This window comes from Palaemon carinicauda, chromosome 6 (genome assembly GCF_036898095.1).
Source record: "Palaemon carinicauda isolate YSFRI2023 chromosome 6, ASM3689809v2, whole genome shotgun sequence".
Lineage (NCBI taxonomy): Eukaryota > Metazoa > Arthropoda > Malacostraca > Decapoda > Palaemonidae > Palaemon > Palaemon carinicauda.
Window position 1 is genome coordinate 113,929,245 of NC_090730.1, and position 9,657 is coordinate 113,938,901.

General features: G+C 40.9%; 1 protein-coding gene across 1 annotated transcript in view; it reads right to left on the bottom strand.

Moving 5' to 3' along the window:
* The window catches only part of LOC137642614 (uncharacterized), a 51,192-nt gene extending 41,987 nt beyond the window's left edge, over nucleotides 1–9,205 (bottom strand). The window contains exons 1-2 of the mRNA XM_068375321.1: nucleotides 8,896–9,205; nucleotides 1,970–2,095 (exon numbers count right to left, since the gene is read on the bottom strand). Of these exons, the coding sequence (XP_068231422.1) occupies nucleotides 1,970–2,095; nucleotides 8,896–9,075 (306 nt within the window). The 5' untranslated portion in view covers nucleotides 9,076–9,205. The remainder of the gene's footprint in view (nucleotides 1–1,969; nucleotides 2,096–8,895) is intronic.
* Between the last annotated feature and the right edge of the window lie 452 nt (nucleotides 9,206–9,657).

Sequence of the window (9,657 nt, forward strand, 5' to 3'; positions counted from 1 at the left end):
TCGAAGAAGCGCGCAAGGGTTCCTTAGGAGAGGAACTCCGTTCCCTCTTTGAAGCTGACTTCTAGAAGGGCAACGAGTCGTCTACTGTATACGTCTATCAGACTGGGCATGAGGGTGGCTAAACGCTTGAACTAACGAAAAAAGTTGTTCCTGCATGACTGACATGAAAAACTTAGCGACTTCTGCTGGATCTTGCGGTTCCGAAGGAGAAGGCTGTCGAATAATACTGGTGGAAGGAGAAGGATCTTCAGCTCTATCTCAACTTCCAGACCTAGATTTCGTCCTCTTCACAGGCACGGAATCCAAATCGTCCTCTGAAGGACAAGGTTCATAGCTACTAGAACCGGGAGAGTGAGAACGAGACTGTTCATCACGGTTCCACCTCCTCTTCGTTGGTCTTGACGCCTCAAACTTCCATTTGCATCTGGGAGAGGGATTCGGGGAAGAAACCATCACGTTCGACACACCTTTTCCGTGGCGGTCAAGAGCAGCCTGGGAATTGGCAACAGGACTGCCTGAGGCAATGATTGACAGAGGGTACGTACCTCTCACCCCCTTTCGGTTGTCGACGTACCTTCTTCCTTGGTCCTGGGAGCTTGGTAGAGGTCTAGACTTAGGGTAATCACAGGTTCGGTCAGTCGCCACCTCCACTGCACTTTCACAAGCCCTAATCTCACTTTCACTAGGCTTACCTTTAAAAGCCGCAAGTTGATCTTTAATGGCCTTCAACTCGGCAGCCATCCTGGCGTACCGAGGGTCATCCGCAGATACGGATCCTGTAGAAGGGGCAGGAGTTACTACCTAAGCGGAAGGATCAACTTCCAAAGAGGAATTAATTACAGGTTCAAAGGATAAAACAACACTAAGCTTGCTAACAGACTTAGATTTAGACCTAGAAGCTCTCCTAACTCTATCGAGCTCTAGTTTACGCACATAGCGCTTCATAGCCAACCAATTCTTCTCATTCAAAACGTTACATTCTTCGCACCTCTTATTAAGTGCACACTCAAAACCCCTACAACCCAAACACATGGTGTGAGGGTCTACCGACATTTTCGGCAACCTCACCTTGCATTCCTCATTCGCACACACACGAAAATGAAGCTTATCACTCGTAATAATCAAAAGCAAAAAACACAGAAGAAACAAAACACGACTGCCAAATCCCCAAATCAATGTACTTCACCACATAGCAGACTGGTACAGCGACATAGGGAAAGCGAAAGAAAAAACTCTAATGACGGACCAACGTGTTGTCGATCTGGCCGGCAGAGATGATCTGAAGAACAGAAAAGGGGAATAATTCCAAGTACCACCCTGTAAGGGTTGTTAACCACCTAACCGCACAACCACCACAAGGCGGTTGCCGCGATTTTTTTAAAATTCTGCCGAAAGTCAGAGACTATAGCTATATATATATATAACTGCCAGGCAAGTTCTATTCATAAAATGGTTGTATTCCATTGTTTAGAAAATTTCTATCATTGTTATAAACGTTCATGTGGTGTTTTCATGAAACGAAAACCACTACTGTACCAATTAATTTCATATCTTTAGGCACTACTGGATTTTTTAATGGCCATTTCAGCTTCACTGAAGTCATACTCCTATTGAAGGATCATACTTTGTACTTGTGTCAAAAAAAGTGTAATTAAAAAATTATTAACTTCTTCCTGTTAATTTCTTTTCAAAACAGATATCCTTTCATAGCATTACCTTGCATATTGTAATAAGATACATCTACATTGCATAACAGTACAGTACAATAAAAACTATAGCCTGGGTCTGCAAAGTCTTAAGCAACAATTACCATTGGAATTTATGTATAATCCTATTCAAACAAATGGAGAAAACAATTCCAGTACCTACACAATAAGAAGAAAACAAATGTTAGTCCTCATATACTCATGAAAAAATAAAATACTGTATATAATAATGATAGATAAGAGTAAAATCAAAGTAAACTTACAAATCCAGGAGGAAATCTGAAGATATAATATTCATTATCTTCCTCAGACAAATTACTGTGTGTCAGATGTCCAGGATCTGTCACTCGTTTAAAGTCCGATGGGGAAGAAACAATACCATGAAGGATCTGAAATAATAGATCTTTTATAATGACAAAACTTTAAACAACAAAAATAATTAAGGTATCATCTTATAATGTACCTGCTTCCTCAATAATTAGCTACCAACTAGGCCATACTAGAAAATTGGGTACTACACCAATGAAACTGAAAATCAGGTAAATAAGATTTATTCATAAAGCTAAATTCTCAAGGCAAGAGACCAATGAAACTGAATCTGGTGCATAAGATTTATTCATAAAGATAAATTCTCAAGGCAGGAGACAGAGTATAAACAAAAGTAGGTACAAAAAATTAATCATCATAATTACCACCTGAAGATCCAACACAATATTTTTATCGACCTTACAGTATTTCTATCTTTATTTCACAAAATAAATTTAAAAATAATAGGGAAAATTTAAAAGTAATATGACAAATTTAAAATTACTTTGTATTTTTCCTAACGATACAAACCTGTAGCTATTTATAGGGATATACCTTTGGCAATGCTGGAAGACGAGCCATAAGACTTTTAGCGAGGCATAACCACTCATCCGCTTGTTAGGGGGTTGGGGATAACCAGCTACCCTCCTCACTCAAACACCTGGACTTCTTGGGGGGACAGGTGATGGCGGGTCAATCTGCATAAATAGCTACAGGTGTGTATCATTAGGAAAAAAACATTACTGTACTTTAAAATTTGTCATTTGTTCCGACATTGAATACAAACCATACGCTATTTATTGGGATGACTTACCCCTTAGGAGGGTGGAAGTTCGAACCAACTGGCTTTGGTATTTGACTCAGGGTTTACAACGTACGTGCTCTGCATGTGACTGGCAGAAACCCTTCCACCTCGCTAAATCTGTGCAACGCACGGCCAGCAGCCTACGCAAATTGTGTGTGTGTGATACTAGCAATGTGACTGATCTAAGTAAGAGTTCTCAGAGACAGGAATCTTAGAATGCACAGTACCATAGACATTACACAATCCCATCTCGCTATGGGTATGAGGACGTTACAAGTATTACTGTATTTCTATACTAGATCCACAAGGAAAATGGTTTTACCTGCAGATAGGTGAGGCCAGCTTACAGAGGACTGTGGGTGCTGTTTCCCTAGGAAGAGGAAGATGAAAGAGCCCACCATTCTTACACATTCATCCCAGATTAATCACAGGTAACCTTTGCCCTCAACCATCTGCTACTCGTCCATCAAGAGGACCGAGGTATTTAAACCACTTACAGTATTGTGCAGCCACCACAGGGCCAATGGAGAACGTCTCCGTGTTCCTGTGGGTCACGTCTTCCAGGGAGTGGACGGTGAAACCCTGAACGAATCACAGAGACTGCCCAGGGTTTGAACCAGAGCTGCAGCCACCTCTGCCAGCTGCCATGCAGGCATCCTCCAACTGGTGGACGAGAGGGGGAATTGACCGTCTTAGCGGGTGCAGCCTCGGCCGGTCCTTCTGGCCGTATTCAACCTTCCCGGAGGAGAACCCTGTGGAAGGAGGATCAAAATTGCTTTGTACAAGTTCCTAGGGAACCTCGGCCAACGGTGACATGATGACAAAGTGTAAAGAGGAGAGGATTCCTTGAATCTAAGTTTTCTATAGTTCGTAACTGTGAGCATGAGCTGACTCTGTCCCCTAGAAAATTTGAGATGAAAAAACATAATCCCGAGGAGTTATGTCTAATGAGACTCGTCCTATGCCGGCATGACGGGGCGAGTGAATCAAAGGAATCGTGTAAGCGATCCAACGATTTCTCTATCTCATGGAGAGAAGTAGAAAATAATCCTGAGGGATTATGTTTATTGAGTCTCGTTCCTAATTCCCGGGGAAGATGGCAGGAGCAAGTGATTGGAAAACCTCTATTGTGGCAATCGCTGTGTAGACCTATGTTCTACCTTCCTGAGGAGGTACGGTGGCGTATGGGCGAGTGCGTAAGCGTGACTAACGTAGATCTTGGCATGCAATTATACGAAAGTTAACTTGCAAGGTATACCAAAACAAGTGACCAGAAAATGGTTAAAGACAGTAACAACGGAAGGCGACAGATCGCTAAACGCCCACGGCACATCAACACACTAGTAGTAGTGCTCCGATGAACGTTCAAGAGTGTCAAACATTAGAGAACACTGATGAGAACTGATGAGCCGATGAAGCTTTTGCAGAAGCATGTGTGGGCCCTGCATGAACTCTTGTTGTTGTGCCGAGAACTGAACCTCATATGAAGTAATTCTGAAAAGAAGTATTCATCGGAAATCTGTTCCCACTGTACTGATATGAAAACAACAATTACCGAGTGGCGAGTGAGGTATTAAGCACCAAGGCTGACAAGTGGGCTGTACCCCTCCTACTGTTGGCAAGTGCTGGGTTAGGTTCCAAGAAGAGAGTGTAAGCTAAACTCTCTCAACTGCTGGTAAGCGCTACCAAAGTAGCACAATCCGTAGAAACTGTAGGATGAAGTTCTTTGTACTACCGTTGTCAAGAGCAAATCGAAGTAGCACACAACTGTGTGCTACCACAAACATGAGTGTTAGCATTGATGAGGTAATGCAAGCTCTTTCTCTGGACAAAGAGTATAGAGTTTGTTGTCTAGATGAGGAGACTCACTGGGAGACTCGAAAAGCAATCGTCAAACGCTATTGTGAAAGATAAAGAGAGGAGGAGTTTAGCTGGAAAGAGCAATGCGCTCGCTTGCAGTGAGGGTCGTAGCTGGTAGTGCTCTACAATCCTTGCCAAAAAAGTTCTCCGTCGAACAAAGTCGGTAACGACAATCCCAAGAGTCAAGGCCTCCGAGACTTGTCGCTGGTTGTCGACTATTCTACCCGCAAGCGGGAAGATTGCCGTTTGTCAAAAGCAGAGGGCAACTTTACCTCGAAAGGGAATGTTGTGAGCTGGACAGCGATGCGACACTGAACAGTGATCGCTATTCTATGAGTAATCACGAGCAGACCTGCAGTGGCATGTTGGAACCTCAGTCGGGAGCTGGTGGGTGATCATGAGCTGATAGGTGATCACAAGCTGACAGATCACAAGTTGAAGGGCGATTACAAGCAGATGGGCAATCGCAGTATGACGAGCCATCGCAAGCTGACAGGTGATCGCAAATTGATGAGCAACCGCAAGTTACAGCAGGACTAGATGAGGCGAGTCTAATAGATGAGACGAGACAGCTAGGAGTAATGGCAGACGGGGGCTGGAAGCGTTAAACTCGCAGGGGGGCAAGCAACATCTTCTGCATGCTCCAACAAGCTACACTGAGGGTTTTCAGAAAGGCATGGACAAGTCTATAACACTCTTAATTCCGCGTGGCAAAGACGACTACGGGGAGGACTAAACCCGCGTACAGAAAAGGTGTTCACCATGAGAGCAGGAACAAACTTCAGACATTGCCCTTCCTCCGCCGGCTGAACAAAATCACAACGAGGGAGAGTGCCGTTGCCAGCATTATGATCAGGCGTTGAAGGCAGAGATGGGGCAGCAGAGGCAACTTGAACAAGAACAATACAGTATTTGGAATTTGCTCTCTCTCTGCTGGCTGCCAACGCAGAACGAGGGAGTGCGTCGTCATCAGCTCTGAAGGGTATATAAAAGGAAGGGTACATACGGTATAAGAAGGGTTAGGTCAAGTAGAATACTTGAATGTCGTGGGAAAAAATACTTGAATGACGTGGGGAAAAAATGAGGAGGGGTTATAAGGGAACAAGTAATCCTATTGGTAAAAATAAAGTGTATATTTAGATAGATAGATGTTTATATATATATTTATATTACATTATTCACTTGCGACAACAACAAGTGTCCTTTTCGAAGGAAACGGGCATTTTTTTATAGGGTTTTGCTAGGAGAGGTTTCCCCGTCAGTAACTATAATAATACTGTTCATCAGGGTAATGTACTGGGGCCAATCTTGTTCAGTATCTACACTATTGGTCTGTCGAAAATACTACAAAGGCATGGAGTGAAGTTCAAACTGTTTGCAGATGTTCTCCAAGTGCTTCGATAGTGTGGATTTGACAATAAATGCAGTGTGAAATAATGAATGCCTTGTAATGAACATGAAAAAATAACTGTTTAAGTCCCATAGAGAGTAGAGTTTCCCTGCCGTATAGGACCAGAGAAGTAGCCCTTAAAGGGTAATTTTGTATATTATTACATCGAGTGACTACGCACAAGAAATATATGATTTCCTATAGCAAATAACGAGATTTAACCGATTTTGATGACCATTTCAATCGCAAACAAACAGATCAACCAATTCGGTTAGTTATAAGTTGACGAATTGGTTGATGTTATTACGGATGAAATGAATGAGAAAACCAGTTAAATCACGATATCTACTATAGGAAATCATATATTTCCTGTGCGAAATCACACAATGAAATACAATACAAATGAACCATATAAATATTAACACTGTGGACATATATACTGAGTTAAAATATATAAACAACAGATGTCGGTGACGATAACATAAGCAACGTTACCAATGGTTGACAGAACTACCAACGATGACGAATGGTACACAGTGTTACCAACGGCACGATGACTATACTAGAGGTAGAAATAAATTTTTCCATACGAAAACTAAATAATACTTCCATAAAACTATTACACAATAAATAAAGAGTACCAAAAGGCCACAGAACCTAACAAACCCACCTAACCTTGCCTAGAAGTACCCCGGTCACAAAACACATATAATAAGAATGGGGGAATGACTTACACAGTACTACCAACGGAGACGAATGGTACACAGAACTACCAACGACACGATGGCATTACTAGAGCTAGAACTGGTAAATATCTCCTCAGATATATTCAATAATTTCTCCATATAAGTGGTACGAAATATATAAAAAGTACAGAAAGGCCACAGAACCTAACAAACCCACCTAACCTTGCCTAGAAGTACCCCGGTCACAAAACACGAATAATGACTATTGAGGAATGACTTACTGTTATGAAGGAAACGTCGAAACTTGCTGGACTCGGAAGGAAGAGACAAAAGCGTACGACACTAGGGGCAGTTTAAACGTTGAGGAATAACATTGGGAGATTTAAGAAAATGGTCAACATAACCTGAATTATCAACAAAATCACCATGGAATTGAGCCACTGCTTTTAGATACGGAATGCTGCAACCGGTACAAGTTTCTATAATATGTTCCATCTCAAAATACGGGAAAAAAAACGCACTAGTAACGAAGGACGAGTAACTAGGTCAAAGGTTAAAACGGGAAAGGCAGGGGAACAATGGGTCGGAAAACAGCGCATACAGAGATAAAGGAAGGGGGGGGGGGGTAGGGAGATATCTGAATAGGCCTACTACCTAGAGTGATGATTGGTTAAGGGAAAAACAACGAACAAAAGTGAAAACATGAATGAACTAAATACGGAAACTAGACGAAAGAAAAGTTTTATAAGACACAGAGGAGAGAAAGGGAACTAACCAACAAAAATAAATACAAACAATATAGGAAGATAAAATGGAATGAACGGTAAATAATAGAGAATGGGAATATAAAATGAGGAGATCATACCGAGAATTAACTGGATAAAAAAACTAGTCCAGGGTAAGTATTTATGTGAAACCGGGAAGGGATAAAGAAATAACTCAACAAATAAAACCAATATAGGAAGGTAAAATAGAATGAATGATAAATAATATTGAATGGGAATAAAAAATGAGAAAATAACACTAATAAAAAGAGTAAAAGGGGGAGTGGAAACTCCTGCGCAGGGGGGGGGGGGGGGAATATGCGCAGATCGGAAACTGATGAAACGAACGTACGTACTAATGGGAAAGGAAATAACAAAACAAATAAACCCAATATAGGAAGGTAAAATGGAATGTATGATAAATTATATTGAATGGGAATATAAAATGAGAAAATAATACGGTAATAAAAAGAGTAATAATGGAGAGAAACTCCTGCGAAGGGGGGTTATATAAGCGAAGGACGGAAGGTGGGGCGAACGAACAAACGAACAAATGGGGTGCTAATGTTAGCATGAAACGCTAACATTTGATCTACATCAGGTATGGAATTCTAACATTTAATCTACATCAGGCGTTGGCAGCGCTGGTTACTGTATTACTACAAGAAATAACCTTTGAAACGGCTCCTCCCAAATATATCCAGGTATACTGATTTGTCTTTTCCTACGGTTATAATAAATACCAGAAAGAAATGTATAGAGAAGAAAAGGACTGAATTACGGTTATATATCGTTTCCCCAGTATGTTTTCCCCACCCAAAACCCCGAGTTCCCACTGGGGGTCCCCCATTATCGGCGGATATAGATGTATATATATTTCTGTAACTATTCATTTGCGACGGGAACGAGTGTTATTTTCGAAGGGAGCGTAATTTTTCCTATAAGAAAAAGTAGTTGGAATACTAGGATACATTGAGATGTAATAATATACAATGAAACCCCTTAAAGTAAGTAAGTCAAGTAACCTAAACTTCCCAACCTAACCTAACCTATCCTGACACCGGACACCGCCCGCCTTGGTATGCCGTAACCCTGGCGATAAGGTTTAAATAGGGGTGTTATGGAACATGGTCGGGAGCCTTAGTATAACGGCAGGCAGTTCCTCATGTGTTGATTAAAAATGAACGTTAACTAACCTAAACTTTCACCCCTAACCTAACCTACAACCCGTGTCCTCACCTACATACCTAACAGGGAGCTAACGGTCCCCTGCGACACAGCCGTATTCTAAGTTGGTCATAATAATGCATACAGGTGGCCGTCATCATACATACACCCCCATGGTCGTCATCATACATACACCCAATTGATTACTTACCTGTTTATTGTTTAGTGTAGATGGTTCTTTGTTGTCACTTGATTCAGAACTATCGGTATCATCATCAGATGATGAGACATGATCATCCCCATCTGATTCTGACAGGTCGTGGTCACCAAAAATTTCATTTTTGATGGACCTCTCTAAACTAGAAAAACCAAATTTCTGTTTACTATTCATTGGGCTTGGGAGATTTACCGCAATTCTTCTATAGTTTCCAATCAATTATAGAACAGAACTATAACCACAACACATGTCTACCTTCGGCACCTTTGCTATCACGTGTAGTCAGAACCTCTAGGAGTTACCTTAGCAACGGCTCCTCTAGTAATCTTGCTTTGTATTTTGATAGTTTATGTTTTTTTTTTTCTTTTACATTGTTTTTGTCTTTTTATTCAAAGAAGGTATGATTTTTTTTCCTTTTCTATATTTCTTTCATAAAATAAAAAATATTATCCAACTATTTTCTTTAAGTCTTCTTCGTAAGATTGTTGTAGCTCAATTCATTCCATTTTTATTTACTATATTCTTGGCAAAATAACAGAGATTTGTAAAAATTTTCTTCCGTATTTAAACTAATATACAGTTTATAATTCCCCTTTGTGAGTATTTTTAATGTTTACTTACGACTTCTGCAGCCTCATCTGATTCTATCTACCTAAAATGCAAATTAAGAAATTGTAAAGCATAAACCGAAGAGCAAAACTGATAAAATGTCTCCCTACCCGAGAAAAGATTAGACCACACCTCATCATCATCATC